Source organism: Synchiropus splendidus, chromosome 4, assembly GCF_027744825.2.
Source record: "Synchiropus splendidus isolate RoL2022-P1 chromosome 4, RoL_Sspl_1.0, whole genome shotgun sequence".
Taxonomy (NCBI): domain Eukaryota; kingdom Metazoa; phylum Chordata; class Actinopteri; order Syngnathiformes; family Callionymidae; genus Synchiropus; species Synchiropus splendidus.
Window position 1 is genome coordinate 31880359 of NC_071337.1, and position 22179 is coordinate 31902537.

Consider the following 22179-nt stretch of genomic DNA (forward strand, 5'->3'; position numbering starts at 1 on the left):
AAGGAAGCAAGCGTAAGAGCAATGAGAGGGACCTATATCTTATATGGCTACAAAATCCAAAACCCCTCATCATGACGGCCACTGCTCAAGGTTTTCTTTTAAGGCCTACAGATGCACCACCCGAAGAATGCATTTTACTCACATCAATATTTATTTAGCGAGAACCAGTCTTGCTCTCAATATCTGACGAAATATTGTCTACAATGGGAGGAACACAAAAGAAGTCACAATGAGCATGTGTATAATAATGATGAAATCTTGTTAGAAGGTAATGTCGTTTCGGTCAAGCAGTCTTGGAGGCAGAAAGGAAAAGGAACCAGATGCACATTTTTTTAATTATGTGTTCACACACCAACCGTCAACACCCCACAATGGTGTCTGCTCTCCTTTTGTCAGGTCCAAGACTCAATAATTGGACCATGGGAAAATATTTCAGTAGCGGCGTTACCCACAACCCAAACCCTCCCTAAACACACCCTCACATACAATAATACAATGCCATATTCAAGCCACTATATGTATATATTATTAACTTCACCATACATACATTGTCATTAAACTAGGGTCCTGTTCAGGGTCACGGGGAGTGCTGGAGCCTATCCCAGCAGTCATTGGGAAAAAGGCACCGGTCTGATGTGGGAATCAGACCCGCAACCTTCTTGCTGCAAGGCGAGAGTGCTAACCACTTGATACATACATAACTGTCACTTGCCTTAAGTGTCATCTGTTTTGTGTGCTACATCTCCCCTCCACGGTCAACCCGTCCAAAGGCTCCCAGAAACCTATTTCACCAGGCGCATCTCAGTAGGTATTCCTTCCCTGATGCACCCAAAACACAGACCACAGCAGGGTAAGTGATACACAATCGGATGACTGTGTTGCCCTCCACCACACTCACAATAAACATTTACTTTAAACACCACTTGTATGTATTCATTCACTTATATTAATCCTTTGACAATCTGTAGTAATAGCACTCGTCTCTACAGGCAAAAAAACCCCACAAAATGTGTAAATTATAAAGCCTCTTGTATTTCATGCTCAAACAGATATATAACAGGTAGTGTTGGTAAAATGCAACTAATTTATTTCCGTCCAGGAGTGTCCTTTCTAATGTCTAATTTTCTAACACCATTGTATTCCCTAGTACAAAAATGGCCTTTCCAAAGCTAATGCAAAACATACTAATATATTGTAGTCCTGTGATGGACTGGCGACCTATCCATGATGTATACCTGCCTTTCACCCAATGATAGGCTCCAGTACTCCCCGCAAACCTGAACAGGACTAAGCAGTGGTTAACTGAAGATGGATGTACGTGTATTGTAGTCAATCTTTGAAAACAAATTCAGTGCGAAGTTCACTCGTGAAACAATGTATTATTTTGTTCCAAAGGGCAGTGACCACCATGGAGGATGAGGCTGGAGGCTAAAATCAATGTGACAAGGAGAGAGGTCAGCCAATTATCAGAACTCCAGAAAGGTGCAACCAGGAAAGAAATACCCCAGAGGTACAGGCCCATACCTGAGGCCTTGGAAACTGCTAAACAAAGACTCCAAGCCTTGGCCACCCGTCTGAAGAGATACACAAGGGAGACTGAAGCCCGGCAAATAAACCGACTGTTCTCCACTGAACCAGCCAAAGTGTACTCTCAGTGGCAAGGTAATAACACAAGAGCTAACCCACCAAGGCTGGAGACTGAACAGTAATGGAAAGGCATAAGGGAGAAAGAGGCATCACATAACACCGATGCACAGTGGCTAAAAGGTCTAAGAGCAGACCATACCAATCTCCCTGAACAAGGTGCCATTACCACCACAGTAGCAGACATCCAAGAGAAAGTCTCAGGTATGAAGAACTGGACAGCACCAGGTCTGGACATGATCCACGCCTACTGGGTAAGAGGCTGACCTCACTCCATGAGCGCCTAGCAGTACAAATGAACCAACTGCTGAGAGATGGGACCCACCCGGGATGGCTGACCAAGGGCCATACAGTCCTGATTCAGAAAGATCCTCAGAAGGGAGTAATCCCATCCAACTATTGGCCAATCACCTGCCTCTCCATAACATGGAAACTCCTGTCGGGCATCATTGCGGATAAGATAAGTGGGCACATGGATCCATACATGACAGTGACGCAGAAGGGCATTGCTAAGGACACCAGGGGAGCAAAACACCAGCTGCTGGTCGACAGGACAGTCGCTCGAGACTGTAGAACCAGACAGACCAACCTGTGCACTGCCTGGATTGATTACAAGAAAGCCTGTGACTCAATGCCACACTCATGGTTCCTGGAATGTGTGAGACTGGACAAGATTAACAAGACTCTGAGGGCGTTCATTGCAAACTTGATGAGGCAATGGAATACCACCCTTGAGGCCAACTTCAAACCAATTGCAGTGGAGCCAAATGGTGACGAAAAGAGGGAAGGTAGTCCATACAGAGGGAATTACACTCCCAGAAGGCAAAATTGCAGATGTGGAGGAGAGCTACCTTACCTTGGCATACCACAGGCAAATGGCAACCACCAAGAGGCCACCAGGAAAGCAGCGACAGCCAAATACCTCAAGCGAAAGCCCGGCCAATTAACAGCGATGCCCTGCCAGTGATCAGATACCCAGCTGGAATAATGGCCAAAGGAGGAAATTCAGGCCGCAGATGTTAAGACTCGGAAGTTCCTCACCATGTACGGAGGGTTCCATCCGAAGTCCAGTATCCAGAGGCTATACACAAAGTCCAAAGAAGGGGGGCGAGGATTAGTGAGCATCAGAGCCACTATCCAAGACGAAACATCCAAGCTTCATGACAATGTCAGGAAGATGGACCCCGGAGATGGGGCACTTAGTGAGTGTCTCAGACAATGGAAACTGACAGAGAGGGAGGAACTGGAGGAACCATCATGGGAGGAAAAACCCCGACATGGGACATACCATCGACAGATAGCTGAAGTGGCTGACATGAACAAATCCTACCAATGGCTAGAGAGGGCTGGACAGAAGGACAGCACAGAGGCACTCATCATGGTGGCACAGGAACAAGCCATGAGCACCAGAGCAATAGAGGCTCAGATCTACCAAGATCCCAGGTGCAGGCTGTGCAAAGAGAGTCCTGAAATGGTCCAGCACCTCACAGTAGGGTGTAAGATACTGGCAGGAAAAGCATACATGGAACGCCATAACCAAGTAGCTGGTATAGTGTACAGAAACATCTGTCCAGAGTACAAACTGGAGACCCCGAGGTCAAGATGGGAAACACCTCCCAAGGTGATGGAGAATGACCAAGGCAAGATCCTGTGGGACTTCCAGATATAGACCAATAAGATGGTAATGGCCAACCAACTGGACATTGTGATCATAGATAAGCAGCAGAGGAAAGCTGTTGTGATAGATGTAGCCATCCCGAGCGATGGGAACATCAGGAAAAAGGAGCACAAGAAACTAGAGAAATACCAGGGGCTCAAAGAAGAGCTAGAGAATTCCTGGAAGGTGAAGGCAACAGTAGTGCCTGTGGTGATCGGAAAACTCGGAGCAGTGACCCCCACACTGGAGAAGTGGCTCCAACAGATCCCTGGAGAAACATCAGACTTCTTCACTCCAAAAGAGTGCAGTCCTAAGAACAGCTAAGATACTACGCAGGCCCCTCCCAGGCCGCTGATAAAGGACCCGAGCTGAAGAGGAGTAACAACCACCCACCCCACCCGGGAGAGTGGGAGAGGGGGGTGGGTGAGGGAAGTTTTATATATATATATATATATAAATGTCTTGAAAACATTTGTGTAAGAATTTAAATTTTCTAAGAATTTCAAATACATTCAGAGTAGTGGAAACCCTGGCCATTGTGTAGCGAAAAACATCCCTGAACAAAAGCAAACAGATGCTTTTGTTTGCTTTTGTTCAGGGATTCCTCCATGTTTGTTGTTGTTGTTATCATCCTAGCTGCGACGTGTCTTGTGCATCAGTGTGATCAGTGGACCAGGAACTCCTGCACTTACAAAGGTTCCCTGTTGTCTGGAGAGCAAACTGTTCAATTAAATTAAATTATATATATATATATCAAACAAGTATACTCATACTACTGTAGTGGTAGATGGCTGTGTGAGAGTGAGATGCTGGGATACTGTGCTGCCGTAAGTTTCGTACAGGTTGCCGGGCTGCTACGTGCTGCGATGCCAGACATTGAATAAAAAAAAAAAAAAAGAAAAGAAACTGCTGGCCGTGGTCGTACGGGTGGACATAAGTCGAGCAGGTCGTAAGTCGGATGTCACTTGTATCTAGTTTAGTAGGCCATACAAATAACCATAATGGGGCTGTCCCAATGTTGCTGGTTCCCGACCCACCCCGATGATGGGATCTAAGATGATTGAGCTCCGCTATAATATCCAGTTTTAAAATAGTTAGTTTTGCTAGAAACTAGTTTGAACGTAATGAGTAAGTTACTAACTCAAAGTAACTTGCCCAACACTGCTCATAGTAGACTTGAATAGACTTCTTTTTGCTAAGGCTGAGATGTAAAAACCAATTTAATTTCCATAATAACCCCTACTTCACAATAAAGTAGCATTACATAGTTTCAGAAAATGTGTTTGGCAGCAACACTGGTAAAACTAATTGCGTCTATAAGCAGCACTGTGCACTGTGTCTCCAGTGGCTGCAGAGATTAAGAGTTAGACAGAAGATGTTACACGTGCAAAACAGGTACATCAACACTACTAATGAAATTAAATTGGCTATGCTCTCTTTCCTGTCTGATAAATGCCCAGAGATGTTAGCCATTAGCAGCTAATGTCAGAGCTAACCCGTTTGGCTAGGTATTTATAGAGCATTACAAGAACACAGTCATCTCACCGCCTGAGACGTCCTCAGTTCCTGCCATAGAGTGAATCTAACTGTATTCTATGTTCACTCTGGTCCTGACTCTTATTCAGTACAAACTGCCATGATGAATGAGGGAAGTCGTGGTCGCAGAATATTTGGAAACCACATTTCAGCTTTAAAATGCTTTCAAACGAAAGCATGTATTAAACCACACCCTGTGGAGGCTGTGAATCATGTTCCTTCTGCTCTCCTGCAGGTCAAACAGCTCAAAAGTTTGATAATTGATAATTGCATTTGCTTCAATTGAGGTGTTCAGCCAAATGATAAGGAACTGAACAATTGGTCTTCAGGCCTCGAACTTCTGATATCAATAATGCCTTTTTTTGTATCATATTACCCAATTAAATGTGGGATTTTTCTGTATCAAAAGTCAGAAAAACTGATGAATTCAAATGTTTTAAATGTAAATTAGAACACTGTCTAATGGAAGTTACTGCTGTATGACATCTGGAAGGATAAAAGTTTATATGTGAACATGCTTCTCGGACACTTGAATTATAGTTTACTTTTGAAAGACACTTTGGTATGGGATGGTGCTTAAAGAATTGGTGATGGAACAAATATAGTCCTCCAGCTGATACTAGGTAGAGGCAACTTGTAACCCTATCACCTGGCCTGTGATGTTCCTATTATTGGGTTCCTCTTGGGAGAAGAGTGAGAGCATAAGTATAGTAGGAGGGTGATGGTAGTGGTCAGGAAGAGGGGGGTGACTATGCCAGTTATTCCCCTCCAAGCTCTGGGCAGGTTATTAATAACTCTTTTTTTGGCTGACATTGTGTCGAGGATTAAATGAGGGACAATGTCTGTGCTTGAATTGTAAGGCGCTGAAAGGAGAAGAATAACAATGCTTTCTATGCTCATCCCAAAATAAGATAATCGTGACCCCCACTACACATTACCCTACTTACACTCATTTTTAGAGGTTTATAATATTTTCATATTACTTTCATTTCATCAATGAAATGAAAACAGGAAAGGAATCACCATACTACCTTAAAATCAGTAATCTGATGGGTACAACCTTCACTAAGAAGAGAAAACATTTGGGAATCTCACGCAGCTCCAGTTCTTTCAGGACTTGCAAGCACTGTATCGGACTCAATCCACCTCACCAATGACAAAGAGAATTGCAATTGATCACCTCTGTAGGGAGCACAGTATTTGAGTGAGGGACAAGGGGTGACTTTGTTGAAGGGCATTCATAGAGCTTAATGTATGAAGGTGGAGGTGCAACAATAGAAAACACACAGAAGGCATAGCTTTGAAGAAATAAAGCTAGAGTCAATATAGTTTAAACAAATGACTGATTATTTCAAGCTCCTCTCACACATTGTGAATGCATTACATCATCATACGAAAAGGAGCAGAGTGAAGAACCGTTCTTATCATTTCTGCCCCTCATTACTTGCCTGTTTCACCGAACATTGGTTGTTCTGCTGTGCTGTGTTACTGTCAGTTTTGTACAGCGGTGGTTCCTTTGATCTTTGAAGTCTCTTCTCTAGAGTAGCCTTGTTTCTGCATCGATTACATTTTCAATGCTCCCAAAATGTTTCAATTTGTTCCAATTCTTACCTATTTTCATTCTTAGTGCATCTTTAAAAATATACACTTGATCGTCTTTAATAATAATATGGAGCCCCTAAAGTACGGAAACCCAAAACGGACATGAGCATACAGTATCCAGTTAGTCACCTGTTTTCTTTTCTCTCTCATGTCCCTTTAAGGCTCTGTATAATGAAACAACATGACAACTATGACATCATGTTGATTTACCCAACAGATAAAAAGAACATTTTACACCTTCTTAGTCAAATTTTCAACATGGAATCACTTTCCCTGTCTAAAATTAAAAACTGTTGAGAACAGGATCTCCATGATCAACTCGCAGCTGAGGCGATGTTGATTACTTGTGCTTTGGTAGTGGAAGACTTATCGACCACTAGACAGGGGAGTGCAGGCAGACGGGGCGCTGAATCTGAATCGACTCCGCAGCTGTTTAACATTGCACGTGGTCCGTCAGCCATGACACCCAGGAAGTTCAGAACATGGCAGGCAGGGAGGGACCGGAGATTTTGGTCCGTACTGACGGACAGAGCAACTTTGATGAGGTCTACTTACTGGTGAGGGGTGAGATATAATACAATTCTCAGCAGATCCCCAAAGATCGACATAATGCAAGTTTTGAAAGGGGAAAATTATCTTAAAGACAGCAGATTGTTTTTAAGCCTTTGTTCTGTTTATTTAATTTGTGTGCATATATCATGTGTCATCATACATTTCACATACTGTACATGACAAGCGAAATACACTTTCTTCATTCTCACACAAATCGTACTACAATCACATCTTCAACATTAAGGATAACTCGGCAGGATAAATACATTCTTCGGCCATTAGGCAAACGCAGAGATCAAGAGGCGCTGTTTATTGCTGTACCTCTTTGAAGCAAGATGTCTCATTCCGATCATGCCAAATACTGTCTCCAACACAGAACAACTGCTTGATTCATAACAGAAATTGAGTGATTGCTTTAGAGAACAAAATACCACCAACACCACTTGAAGAGGGAGAAGCAGATTCACCATGTTGTTGGGCTCAGTTAAAGTCAGATGCTGTGGTAATATTGTTGTCATGATAAATGTCTATGTATCTGTGTGCAGCCCTTGATGATTCAAAGTGTGCTTTCTATGTTGTGTTGTGTTATTAAGGTAGTTGCATATCTACAAAGATATTTAAACTCCAGTTGCACAGTAAAACAACAGATCAACCTTTTATACTGCTCACTTTAAACAACTGCTAACAAGTTATATACTGTTAAGAGACTAAGTTCAATGTTGACTAACCGTGTTCATACTAATCACTTGTTGTTATATTTCAGATGCAGATATATTGGTGGTTTATGCCAACGAAACCAAGAGCTTTGTTCTATTGCTCAAGCGTGTTAGCTGCAATGCAACTTACTGTAGGAGCCAGCATTTTCATTCAATTCATTTGGAGCCAATTTAGCACAGTTTGTGGTTCAAGTGTCTTCACAGATGAACAGATTTATTATATTATATTATTTACACAAAGTGAGACCCTCAATATTTTCTGCATGTTTAATGCAAGGGTCATTTGATTACACTAAGATAGAACTTTGACATTGACTTCAAGGCAACATTATCAGAGTGAACTTTCTCTCCCACAAGGCAGGCTGAACAACGTTATGCTCATAAAAAGTGCATTACATCTGTTCTTTGCACAGATCTATATATATTTAATCTGTGATAATCGTATTTATCATGCATGGGGAAGACGTGAGTAGCAAAGCAAAGCAGTTTAGGTTAATAGACGGTCAGCCACAACAACCCTCAGCATGCACCCATTATGTCAAGAAGTCTGGTCACATCTCCTCTTGAAAATCTGAAAGGATGAGAGAAAACACAAGTTAATTTATCATAAGGATCCAAATCAATTTGGTGTTGGTGCCTTTTAAGGTTTATGGGGGACCCTGCCCACGGCCCAGTTGAGATCCCTGCAGCAAGCAGGAAAATTATCATTGCTTTTATTTCTGGATCTGTACATGGACTTGGGAAACAGATCTGGACTTCACTTGAGCCTGTCATGTAAGCGTGGAAGACGAGGAGAGCACTTTGAATTGGACTTTGATGAATGTATTGTTATTATTGTATACAAATGTACATCACAACAGGAAAAGAACTGTGACTATGAGGACTTTATGTTGTATATGAGCCACCCTCACATTTTGGCATTGGTTTTGTGATGTATTCCTGTGTTCCAATGGCAATCAACATATAACAGTCCACCACCCTATAGAACAGATGCGTCAACGAAAGAGGAAGAACATTGTAAGTCAAGTAATAGCTATGATATATTGCCCTCTATTTCCTCTGCTATTCCCCAGGTTATTTCTATTTTCAAATCAGAACATTGTTCATTGATCTGAATTGACTGACTTTTGATGCTTGAAGGAATCACAGGAGGTGAGTACAATGTTGGTGTTGAGCAGAGTCAGGACTCGATAAGATGCCAAGACTAGGGGTGAGAATCAAAATACACATACTGTGTATATTACACAGGAACTCAGACACAAAGGCAAGAAAATTAGGTAACAGAAGACGCACAAAGCACAAACTTAATAGAATAACAGAAACGTGGCACTGGTCACTGACACCCAAATCTTAATAAAACACTTCAGAGCTAGAACAGCGCTCTCTCTCACTGATCAGTGTTGTACATTCCATGTCTAAAACAAATACAATACAATAAAAGCAATGAAAAAGTGGTCTGAATTCTGCAGAGTCAGAATGTACATGTACTGTCAGAGACAGAGGTGATCATGAGTTCAGTTGTGTGCCCTCTGTTGTGTGCAGACTTGACTTATCTGATGTTATAAATGAAAAGAGGAGATGTGAATTCATTTCTATTTTCTAATCAAAGCTATAGTTGTATTTTAAATTTCACATGTGTGTGACTATAATACATTGTACTACAGTTACTACAGTTTTGTCTCATGTTCTTTAGCACAGTGCAGAGTGTGATTAAGACCCTTAAGCTTCCTGGGTATAATGCTCTGACATGCTGTGTTTTGTACCCACACAGATGAAAGGCTGAAATAGGAACTATGTCGTGAGAACTTGTAGCCTGTGGGAGTCATGTCAATGTTGTTGCTCTTACCACTGGTTCTTTCGGATGTTGTCCCCTCATCGTCCTCTGAGATCACGTCCACCTCCACATCACTAACACACTGAGGACTCAGTGATTGGTCGAGTGGCTGGTGGTCTGCACATGATGCGTGATTGACGCTCCCAGACTGTCAGGAAGAAGAACAATCAAATGACAATACCTTAAGCTCTACATGCGTCCTTCACCCTGCTGACCTTCAGTTGTTGGACCTGAAGTTCCAACTTGGATCGTGCCCTCTCACTGTCCTTAAAGCGAGTCTCTGCATCTCGCAGTCTTAGAAGTTCATCTTGAAGCAAACTGTGTTGCCTCTGCAGAAGAGTGAGCTCTCCAATAGTGGCTCCTACATTTATGTCCCAGCAGCTGCCTTCTCTGCTGAGTGAGCTGCCCCCTGCTGCCGTGGGGAGGAGAAGCTCTAGGATTGAGTCTTGTTTGATGACAGCAGCCTGCAAGACATGGCTGAATATTTAGCTTCAGTTTAAGCACAATACTACCACTGTTATTCTTTTATTTTTAATTTTGAACTTTTATTATTATTTCTCCATAGATCACACGTTCACCTCACAAATATAATTAATATATGAACTTTTGTACATTTTGGGGTTACTGAGCCTTGAGGAACAACACATTCTATTACCTTCTGTTCTGTACACTTTGTATCGTTGTCTCCTGCTCAAATACCATACTTCCAAGCTATGAGATATGGATATTGTGATCTGTGGTGTCAAGTGGTCACTGTTACTGTTTGCTGCTAAAGTGGTGTCTTCCATTCTTGCTGTTTTCTGAGAGATTCTGAGAGAGTTTTCAAATTGTGATGATGATAACATGAGGCTGGTCTGTTACAATACAGTTCATATTTGTCATCCTCCTTGAGGAGGATTACCTCGGGTACTTTCAGCCTATCTATCGTACTTCACACTTTCACAGAGGCTGAAGGTGTTTTTTTTTCATATCACTGATGTTGACTGCATGGCGGTCAACTTGAGGCTTCATCCAGGATGTCCTCCTTCACAACTCCTCCTAGAAACATAGATTTAACTATCCTGCATCTGTTGCTCCAGTTGTCTGGAGGTGTGGCCTCTGAATACTTTTCACTGTCATGCGTAGACCTGTGTGGCGTCTGATGAGGTCTCACCTGCAGAGCATGGAGCTGCATTCCCAGATCCATCAGCCTCTGACACACCTGTGGACAGAGACACCTGTCATGTTGTAACGCTCTTATGGTGCCGCAATGCGATTATGCTCGCATGTCCACTGAAGCTAGACAAACATACATTCCAGAATATAAATTACTTCCAACCCTGAAAAGACTAAATGCAGATCAAGGTGAAAAAGGGAGAACCATGTAGAAGATCAGCATGAAGATCATATGTTGATCAGATCCTCTCCTCTTTATTAGTCATCATTTGTAAGTCATCACCCAACTGGTAAAAGGTTTGTGCTAACGCACAACACAGCAGACAATGCTGTGGTAAAACAATGAGGTATTACTGGTTTTAAATTACGTTTTATTAGCTAGTGACAGAAACCGAAGAGTGAAGAAGAGTGATCGAGATAATCGAGAGAAATGTAGGATTATCGTTCCAAACACTCAAAATGACCATTTTTGACTGGAATTATTATCCATGGCAGAGCTGAAGAGTATACTGAAAATTTGAACGAAAGTAGATTTTTGTTGTTGCTGAAATTTAACTCAGTTACCACTATAACCATTTTTGTCAAAAAAGTACTTATTCTTTAAAAAAACTGCTGAGAACATTAATTACTTAGACCAATGAACTGTTAATTATGCTGTCAATTGCATTTCAAAGCACATTTCTTGGAAGAACAATGAATAGAAAAGTTGCACTAAGGTAATGTGTTTTGTAATGGAGTTTGTAACAACAATAATAAAGCAGGACTTTTGTCAATGAAAACAACTTTTCCCAACACACTGGGAACAACTTTCACTTTCACTCTCTGAACCAATGTATAAAGCATACCCTGATAGTAAAATAGTATCTGGCCCAAATGTACATTAGGATCCTTTCTGGCCCAGATCCGGGCAAATATGACCGATTGCTCTGGATATCCTCCTGGTGGATCAGGCCCAGATTAGGTGCGGAGGCCTTTAGCGAGTCTGATGCGTAAGCAGATGTGATGACCCGGCTGCTTTCTGGGTACCTACAGGTTAGCCAGCTCCAACTTAATTTATTATCAAGCTCACCTCGTCCCTTAGAGATTCAGGAGCACCATTGAGTATGACATCGGTATTTCCTGCATCAAAAGAGACACATTTCAGCGTGAAGCATTTTGCTGCAGACGTGGGAATCCTAACAATGGAGGCGAGAAAAATTTGTATCTGCTTCAAATTAAACCAGTTAAACATATTCAGACTTGGCAGAGGACTATCAAATTCATGATATGCATGTATTGTAACTGCTGGTATCATCAACCAGTTTTAAACAATTGCTTAATTCATTCGATCAATTTCTGTCAAAATAATTCACAATTTCTTGGGATTTCAGGGCGTAAGCTGAACTACAACACTTACTAGTTTTAGATGAATCCATGTGATTGTGACAGACATCCTCTCCACTTGGACCCAGAAGCAGCTCACTCAGTCTGTCCACTGTGGACGCATGAGACAGATTTCTCACACCAACACACAAAAATGACTAACTGAACAAAAACATGATATCTGATGAAGCTCAATAGTTGCCTTCAGCCGTTGCATTCAGCAAGAGTTTTTCTGCTTGAGGTGCCTGAGGAGTGTCGGCTCTGAACAGGTAGCGGGTAACAGGTGGCTGTAGATCCTCGTGGCCATTTGCCATCCGGGCAAGCTCACAGAACAGCATCACTCTGGTCTGTAATAGGTCTAATAGTTCCCGATCCTTCTGCTGGATGTCCGCTAGATGGGAAAGCAGATTCATTATGAAAGTGTTTTTATTATAATACTAAACACAGTCGTGGCACATCCCTTCTTGCATATCTGACCTTTGAGTCTCCTCAAGTAGGCCTTCTGCTCAGTTTCTATGAAGGGGAACTCCTCTCTTGATGGGCATCTGAAGCCACAGTTTTGTGTCAGACATTGTTCGTCTCTTTGTATTGCTTCAAAAGTGCTGCTGAATGCATACTTGCTGACACTCTGCAGGATGTGGCATATCCAGACCTTCTTGTCTTCCTTGGAGACAGCATGAACCTCATACATCTCAGGTGGCGAAGAATCGCTGATAAGGTACATGCCGCGCTCCTGATTTGCAATATCTCTCACGATAAGATTTTGAAGCGACAGCACTGGAGGTTTACCCTGAATAAAACGTTGTTAAATTATATATCATCATAAGACAAATGGAAATCAGGTTGCATGCTGTATATCTAGAGCTGAAGCATACCTTGGTTACTTCTTTATCAATAACTCAAATAAATCCATCTCTACGAAGTAAGGGTCATAGTGTAACACTTTTTCATTCACAGACGGCCACACAAGTCAGTCTTAAAGTCACAACTGCTGCCTCCAAACATCATGATCATGGCAGGTCTTAATGCTGTCCTATAAAGCTTCTCTTTCACCCGAACTAACACTATCCCGTGGCAGATCACCACAGAGAGTCGTATCCACCTGTACCACCCTGCCTATGCTCTCTTCTTCACCTCTGATAATCCCTCTCCATCACTCTGACAGATCCCAAATACTCTACAATGATCTACTATTCTATTATCTTCAGCTTCACCAACTCTTCTTTAATCACCCTAAAAATCACTATACCATTAGCAAACATCTCTCAATCTCTCATCGCTCTCACCACGGTCTCACTGTCCTCAAACATGCCTTGCACAACCCTCACATACGTCGCTGATGCTCCTGACTTCCTCATACAACACCACACTTCGTCTCTTGGAACTCAGTCATAGGCTTCCTCCAGATCCACAGACACAGTGCAACTCCTTCTGATCTTAATTTATACCTTATTTTTCCTATTCCGCCTCCTAAAATGATCCTAAAATCTCCCAATATAAAAGAATCCGTAAAAAAAAATCCTGGATGCAGACGTTGATCTGGATCACTCCTAAAATTGAAATTTGTTCCTTGTTCCATTTCACATTTTTCCTGAACACATGATTCAAATCCATGCATAATTATTTTGAACATAGACAAACAAACCAACGCCGTCAAAAACATAATCTCCTTGGCGGAGGTAACAGTCACTGACAAACTCACGTTTATGTTTACATTTATTATTAAAAACCGCAAACTGTAATGAACAATATTCTGAAATTACAGTTATCACAGCAATTATCATTTGGTTGGTTAAAACAAGCCTTGTATCAACTTGTTGAATCCTACTCTGTGCCTTGTTAGCACAGATTTGATGGACCAACAGAATGAACACTGAGTGTAGAGCAGGGGTGGCCAACCAGTCAGAGGCTAAGAGCCACATTGTTTTACTTTGTTGCTGAAAAGAGCCACATCCTACAAATATGTAAGGACAATGAATAACAGGTGAAACACATGCCATACGTTTAGTTCAGGGAATGACAAAGTTTGGTGAAGAGCCGCATGAAACTGGGCTCGGGAGCCAAGGGTTGGCCAGGCCTGGTGTAGAGCAAACCATTTCACTGAAAACATGAATCAGTCTGGGCACCACTGCTTCAGAAAACGCAGCAGATTTTACTGATACTTCAAAAGTAAATCGTTTATCTTACCAAGCATGGAAAGAGGTACCTGTGGTCCTTCTCCAGCAGAAACACCAGAATGTCATTCATCAGCAAGACATGCACTTCTAAACATGAAACCATATGAACTTGGTTAGGGAAGGAAACAAAGTGATTCAGCATTCATCGGAAAGTTCGTCACCTTTGGATCTGGATCCGGACGTCTTCCAGAACATTGTTCCTTCATGGACAAGTTTACGTCGTAGCAGCTCTCCAGGCCGAAAGAGACCCCCATCTCTTACCCGGACTTCAGCTCTCTGATCCAGTTTGGATTGAATTTCCTGCATGCGCTGTGTCTTCTCTAAAACCTCTATCTTGAAAATGTTTTTAATGGTTGTAAATGTTTTATTCAAAGTCTTATTATGATACTGTGTCGTTGTTGTATCTTGGAGACCTACCTGCTGGTCAATGTCACTCAGAAGTTCTCGTACACTGGCTAGAGCCTGGGTCAGACAAAGTTCTTCTTCTTCATCATCTGAATTCAAAGAAAAATAGGTTGATAAATGAAACATCTTCCTCTGTCAGCTGACTATCGCTGTTTTCTTCATCGTTCATTTACAAAATAGTTAGTCACATTGGCATGTACTAATGAACATGGGGAGTATTTTGGGTGTCGCTGTGTAAGTGCAATGGAATATGGAATCATCAGCATCATTCAAGTCAAGAATGATCCTCAATTAAGAGCAAACTATTCTTAATTGTGGCTTGGCAAGCGCTGGCTGTCGCTTCCATGATCAAGCCTTAAAGCCCCCTACTTTTTGATATGACTTTGGTATAGTGACATGACACTTTTCTCATCTACCCTGTGGTGCTTCTACTTGAAAAGCCCACGTCCCTGTACTCGTTGTGGTGTTTGGGCACTGTGTTCTGTATAGTATTGATGATTCATTCATGACTGAAATAATGAGTGATCACCTGAGGTGTTATCCAGTATCCGTTGAATGAGCACTGGATACTTGGAAATTCTCTGTGTCACCAGCAAGATGCATTCTTGAAAACCATGGCAGCGAAGCCAAGGTTCCCGAGTCACTCGCTGCTGGGACAAATGTTTAATTGGTCACTGTCGTTTTGTCACTTTGTGACAAAATGAAAACACTTTACCCGAACAAAGTTCTGAAACCTCTTGTCTCTGGCCATTAGTTCCTTGTACAATTTCACAGCCTTCAAATGGCGGCTACAATACTCAGCGTAGGTCTTCTTCATATCAATTGCACACTGACCTGAAAACTAGAAAAACACACACGAATCAGGGATGTGCCATGTGTCTGGGGCCTGGACTGCCTTGAAACATATTTTATCACCTGCTCCAGCAGCAGGTCTCCAAGGCGGCTGATGATAAAGTTGCAACTTGAATCGTTCTGCAAGCAGCTCTTGCGGCGGGACAGAAGTTGTTTCAGGAAGTGGGAGTGAATGCTGATCAACTGTTCCAAGCAGGGGAACAAGACCTGGACAGAAACGGGGTCCAGCTGAAGCTCCTCCAGTATGCCCTGCTGGAAGATGCGCTCCATGATGCGAAGTGTTCGCATGTGATGCACCTCGGTCTGGATGAGCTCTGTATGAACCGAATCAAAGTGCAACTGTGTTTTAATATGGCTGCTGCTTAGGTGCGAACGCTTCAAATAAGCAGAAAAGTCCATCAGCTGCTAAGTACCATAGATGACATCCTGCCTTTTGATTACATTTTTGCGGTGCATCTGCAGGTAATGGCTGTCCACGGCCATGCTCCATGAGTCCGCCTGGAATTCCTCGCCCTCCAGCTGCAGTTCTTCCAGCACAGACCTGTAGAAGTTGTCCCCTAAAAAGGTAATGTCAAATGAAATCACACTTAACAGGCCTTTGTGTCTTCTCAAAATAATGGGGAGCGTGAGTGATCGTCGGGTGAGCGACCATGAGGGCGGAGACTTAGGTTCCCCATTGGCTAAATATGGTGCACAAAATGCAGTAGCATTTTGCCCAAGGGCTGAACCATGGATTGCAGGTGATTTGCTGAGTTTGCACATATGATTAAAAAAAAGGTGAGCAAGGACACGAACCAGGCCGACAGAAGTGCTAAACTGTGCTTGAACCATTGGAACCAATGAAAGCTGGCAAAAGCTGTGTTTGATAACGTTAAAGCAAACAGCAAAACATGCCTGCAACACATAGACACTGAGGCAGTTGTAGGGCTGTTTAGAGACCGCTACAATAGGACCAGTGTACAATTTTGCACACACTGCTGGGCACATTCACTCGGAATGAGCAAAATAAACAGTCTATCTATACGTGCTCTCAAATTTGAAAACACCTGCTGTAAAGTAATGAATATTTAAATATAGATTTTAGTATGATATTGACTGAATTTTGACAAAATAACTGTGAAATAACCATCTTCGTTAAGAGACTCCATTGAGATGGCTCTGGTCCTGAAGCTGAGAGAGTCAGTAGACTGGGACAGGATCCTGCTCAGTCCTAAAGGGGAGTCATCTGTCAGGGACCTGCAATGGAAGTGCTTTGTGTCAGTTCTCAGTTCTCATGCAGGCGCCTCAGACAATATAGCACAAAAGTTGCACCAGCTATTTCTTTAATGAACTTTTCCAAGGTTTTCCATTCGCATCAACATACATGAAGAAAAGCATTTCTGAGCTGAGAAAGCATTGAAATGAGTGAGTCTACTTGACGGGTGACAGGTTTTTCCCTCTTCTTTTCTTCTCTTGACTGACTTTGAAATATAGATCATCGAGTATGCAATTCCTGCATCCACACACATTTCATTTGAGACTAAACCAGGATAAATCTATTATTGCTTCTGGATAGCACTAATTACACCCCCGACCCCAGGATTACTACACTATTACTATTATGTTAAGTTCCATTAGGTTTTCCATTTAAATTGGGCCAAAATTATTACTCCAAATATGATTTTACAATGTGACCAACTACCATAATTTTATACATATGTTTCTTGGACATAATTTGCTGCAAATATGATAACATTCCTTCATAAGTTTGTCATCTTAATTTCACGCAGTTGCGGAAATGCTACAGATTATAAATGCTACGGTTATCACAAACTATGACATACTATGAATGAGTTGGTGAATATGATTTGTATCATTGTACGTTCAAGATGTTCAGAGTCGCAGCTTTATGGGGATGAGAACGAGTCGAGCTGTGGCTTTCCATGACAATCTTGTGTTGTGTCTTGGCACAACCCGCACATTCAGTACTTTTGTTTGAACTTCCTCTCTCTGGCACCTGTCCCTATTTCCTGTTCTTCTTCCGCTCTTGAAAAGCTCTGTCAACTGCAACCAATCTCTCTGATTATGAGACATGGCCTGCTTCGTCTCTAATGTAAATAACATTCATTAATGGGCAAGGAGGACGTCATTTGTCAGGAGTTAAAGAACATTTGATTTTTTTTCAGAAATCAGTCCAGCCTGGTCAAGATCAAGACAAGCCCAAGTCCAAGAGCAGTTGATTCCAAGACAAGATCGTGACCTTGAAAATGTGATCTCAGTATCATACTGTTCTACATTGCTAGGGTTCTTCTATTCTTCTATCTGCTCTCAGACAAGATATACTCTTCGTGGGGGTGTGGTGTTCTTTTTCAGCTACATTTTTTGTTCTATCAGGTGGGTACCGAAAGAACAGCATCATGGCTACTCTGTCTCAGAGATAAGCAGAGTAACTCAACATTCAGGAGAGAGACAGAATTGACCCACAACAAATTAGAGAGCCCATGTGGGAAAGGGAAAGGCCTAGGCAGGAATGCCGCTGTGTTTCCAGAAGAACTGAAGATTTGGACTGGAGAAAGGGAAGCCTGCATCTCTGCGCCTCTGCCCCATCACCATGGGAAATGGATGGTTCAGTGCCTGTGTCCGAACAATATTTTAAGTGAAGAGCTTGAGGTGAATGACACTTCTTCTCAGACTCCCAACCTGTCATCGAATGATAATGTTGACTTGAGAGCTGCTCACCCATCATGTGACCTGGGTTACTCTCAGAGAACCTGGATTTCAGATTAGCATCCGGGTCTGAATTGCTGAACTCATTACAAAGAGAAATACATCGCCACTGGTTCAGTCATTGAAGCTAATTATGGCTGTCCACTCTTTGTCAACTCTTTGTCTGTCAACTCACATTCAACGGCCTATGTTCACATAAAGCACGCTTTCCAAAAAGCTTTCTCAAAATGAATACTGACTATGCTCACCCGAGTATGTTGTTGGTGGATATACTCTTTGACAGTGACAAACCAGAGCGAGCAGGACGGGACCCAAGCAGAGTCTGCCTGCGACTGTCAGAGTGGTAGATGGCGGAGCTAGGACGCTGCTGTATCCCTGGAGCTGTGGATGGACGAAAAAGAGCTGTAGCTAAGGGCTAAAGTGGGATAACACAAAGGAAAAGTCTTTGCCATACTTCTGGTGCGCAGTGTGACATTGTTCAAGGCGGAGTTGCTCCGTGTCAGGGCCGTTTTCTGCTGCTGATGAGAGAGCACAGGAATCTCAGTCATACCATAGGATAATCCAGGAAACTCTCAGTGGAATAGTTCGTTGACATCGAACGGTGAATTAATATTCATTGGACAAGAGGTGAGGAATAGAAGTTACTAAAATAAAGTTATTAATGTTTTTAATTAATTAAATTATGTTCTGTGTTTTTCTTAAACCTCTAGCACAAGTTAGACATCTGGCTCGCAGTGTTGACCACAACAGTCAACACTGTCACTGTCATTATTGTAATAGAATTTCCTTTTTGTTTACCAAATAATTACAGAAAAAAAAAGATGAACTCTACTTACTCGCTGTTTCACTTTGGCACAGTTTGGCAAAGTGTCCCGACACCTGTTGTGGATGGTAGCGGTGCATGCTGTGGAAGTAAGAGCAGAATGAACACATGTGCCTATGTATGTACAGCATTCAGGTAAAAATGAAGGCCAAAGTCAATGTGTGTATGTGTAGTCTGTATGGCAAAAGAAAAGCTGTAAAACAGAGTTTTTTGTGCCTGTGTGTGGTGTGTGTGTCAACAACATGTCTTGGGACTACATCCATGTTACTTGCATGCTACTGCTCGCAATGTGATAGATGCAAGAGTCTTACTCATGCAGCTTAATGCTTCCTTGGCAGTGATGCTCTTATTGCAGGCGTAACAGAGCATTGTTCCGGACACCGTGAGGGACGTGAAGAGATGGCCATTGCTGTATCGGGCTTCTTTTTCTCTCGCCTCAATCTCTCGCTCTCTCATCAGCTCTCGCTCTTTGTTCTAGACAAAAGAAACATCAAGATCACAGTCTGCTATGAACCTGGCAGAGTTGTTTTGTGTATCTGTCAGTTGAACTGGTCTACATTTAAAATCTGAACCCCATGAATTTGCATTCCTTCATTCACAAAGCTTTCACCTCTGAATGTGTTTTATTTTACAGCATGCCAGGTGACTGCGTTGCCATTTTGATTCAATGTTCTGCCAGTTTTCAAAATGATGCTTGTGACCTGTTCATAACAACAAATATGAGGCCAGTTCAAGGTGTCCCTCGTGTCTCCCCTAGTAGCTGCGATAAGTCCTATACCCCATTGGGGAATAAGTCAAGGAATGATTTTGGGTGCTGTCCAGCTGATCTGTCCAGGGCCTGCACAAGTGATCAAGTGAAACCATTTCAGCTGCCTGCGCCTCTACTCTGGCTTGCTAACGCACGACCCATGACTCTTTGGTCAGAGGTGAGGGCAGAATACAGACAGTTGAAGTATAGGACAAATAATTAATTTATCGTTTGTAGTTTCAAAATAGCATTTTCTGCTGTATTCTCCACGCTTCCAGCTGGTTGCCATGGCAATGATCCCGGCAACTGTTCTCCCAGCTCGGCGTTGGCACCTCTTCTCTTCAACTCCTCCACTCCTCTCAGCTATCTGGCTGCTGCGTGTGCACTCTGATGCATCCTCGCAGTATCCCAGCCTGCCTGTATCTTTGGTGGGTGGGTTTCTTTCACAGCGTTCTTTATACATTACTTAACTGTAATGCATTACACAGTCATGATGGACCTTTAAATACATGCTTGATTTCCTTCTGCTGCCTCTGCCATACAGTTTGTGAACACAGGCTACACTTTAACCAGGGCACTCCCTGCTGCCCTCGCTGGTCATCAGGTCGGTTCTGCTCACCCTGCTGTTGTTGACATCACAATGAATTATTTGAGAAACATAGGATAATATGGGGTCTTCCAGCAAGCCTCAATACCCAGGACATAAGCATGGAAATACAGAAAGACAAAAAGTTAGTGGGTGGTCAGACTTGTGTATATGCACTTGTGTTTTCGATGTAATATAATAGCATAACGTAGCCTATGGCCATCACCACTGTAAAGCTACACTTTGGGAAAAACTTACTCCTATTGTGTTCCCTGAGAAAATCTGTTACAAGAGACTTTTCCAGGCAGGCTAAAAAATATTCTTGTATAATGAAATCCAACCCTGCCCTCATTTGAATTCCACTAGACACATTTTATTTTCATGTTGTTGTTTTTTTATTCATACGAAGCCTATTAGTTTGCAAACAAATTCTTTTTGCATTTTTTGCAGTAGTAAAGACACAACAATCTCACCAGCAGCTGCCCTCAACAACATCCACGCAGACCACGTCTGCTGTGACTGAAGCGATTTTAGCATGAAATTCAGAAGTACGAGTGTCACTACGAAGACGCAGATGCATAAACATACAAGACTGAGTCGGCCATTTGAATGTAAAAGCTCCTCATTTCTCCGATAGCATTGCTCTCACGTCACCGGGTAACATTTCCACGGTTACAGATTTCTCACATTCATTACTGATTTTCTCTGAATACTTTGACATTTTAAGTTCACCATTGTTAGACGAATCCTCACTCGTCAGAAAGATTGAATTTTTCTCAAAACATTGCTGTGTCACTCACCTCTAAAACAAGAAGTGAACCATCCGCGTCAAAGGCCTCACAAGTGGAGTTTCAACACTGCAGAGGCCTTTAGCCACATTCAGGAAATGTTTTCGCAACAACAGGCCTTTAAACGGTCGAGAAATTCTCATGTACAGCAAAGTATATCTCAACTACTCACCCTCAAGTAGATCTCCCTCATCCTTTCTTGCCGCAGTTTGGTTTGACTGGCAACTCTGGACATGGTGCCAGTTGTTGGTGATTAATTCTCGACTGAAAACGCCAGTAATCAGGAGGCTATAAGAACATCTCAGTACTGGCCAGCAGCGTAGTGCTTCTGCTTCTAGTGAAGTGAGAAATCTGACTACTGAATCATCACCACCCACACACTCCAACACACTCCAACACACATCCACACGCACGCATGCACGCTGACAAATAAATAGACACACATACCCAGATAGCCTCAGAAGAGATGGAATGATGGATAGGGCGACAAAGCAGATAGATGGACAAATACAACATTTTAATGCGCAATTCACAAGTCAATGCAAAACTGAGACCGCATTTAAATGTAGTTTAGAAGAGGCAGAAGCAGCAGGTAAAATGAAATTCATTCAGCTGAATCAGGAAGTCAATTTCACACAGTATGTTGACTTGAGATCTTTGGACATGGTTGACCCCCCTTCATTCCACATTTGCATGCCTTCCTACTGTCAAAACACCCTGGACAGATCGTCAGGCCATCGCAGGGCACACACATCATTCACACACACACACACACACACACACACCTAGGACAATTTTAGAGTGTCCAATTGACCTAGTGAGCATGCCTTTGGACTGTACCCACATGCACTCAGGGAGAACATGCAAACTCCACCCAGAAAGGTCCATTGCGCCACTGTGCCGGCCTCCAGACAGATATGTGGCGCAATATCTGAATCTGTCGCTGGACAGCTTTGACCAAACCAACACCGTCATCAGGAAAATTAGCTGGAGAACACCAGATGGAAGTTCACACTGCAGGACGGCCACAGCAACT

At 42.5% G+C, this 22179-nt stretch overlaps 1 protein-coding gene across 3 annotated transcripts; it reads right to left on the reverse strand.

Moving 5' to 3' along the window:
• Positions 1-7106: 7106 nt before the first annotated feature.
• On the reverse strand, positions 7107-22096 carry arhgef1a (Rho guanine nucleotide exchange factor (GEF) 1a). 3 transcript variants are annotated; one of them, XM_053862946.1, is made up of 22 exons: positions 21316-22090; positions 19333-19495; positions 19035-19102; positions 18653-18713; positions 18447-18579; positions 16619-16728; positions 15906-16049; positions 15556-15806; positions 15356-15481; positions 15170-15287; positions 14653-14729; positions 14397-14568; positions 14246-14322; positions 12676-12848; positions 12536-12603; positions 12261-12449; positions 12093-12170; positions 11766-11815; positions 10695-10742; positions 9757-10005; positions 9554-9689; positions 7107-8278 (listed from the first exon to the last, which is right to left on the reverse strand). In XM_053862946.1, the coding sequence occupies exons 1-22, from the start codon at positions 21376-21378 to the stop codon at positions 8259-8261; spliced, it is 2574 nt and encodes an 857-aa protein (XP_053718921.1). In that variant the 5' UTR covers positions 21379-22090; the 3' UTR covers positions 7107-8258. The 3 variants fall into 3 exon arrangements, with proteins under 3 accessions (XP_053718921.1, XP_053718920.1, XP_053718919.1); XM_053862945.1 differs by having other exon boundaries at positions 18653-18716; positions 21316-22088; XM_053862944.1 differs by having other exon boundaries at positions 12536-12848; positions 18653-18716; positions 21316-22096.
• Between the last annotated feature and the right edge of the window lie 83 nt (positions 22097-22179).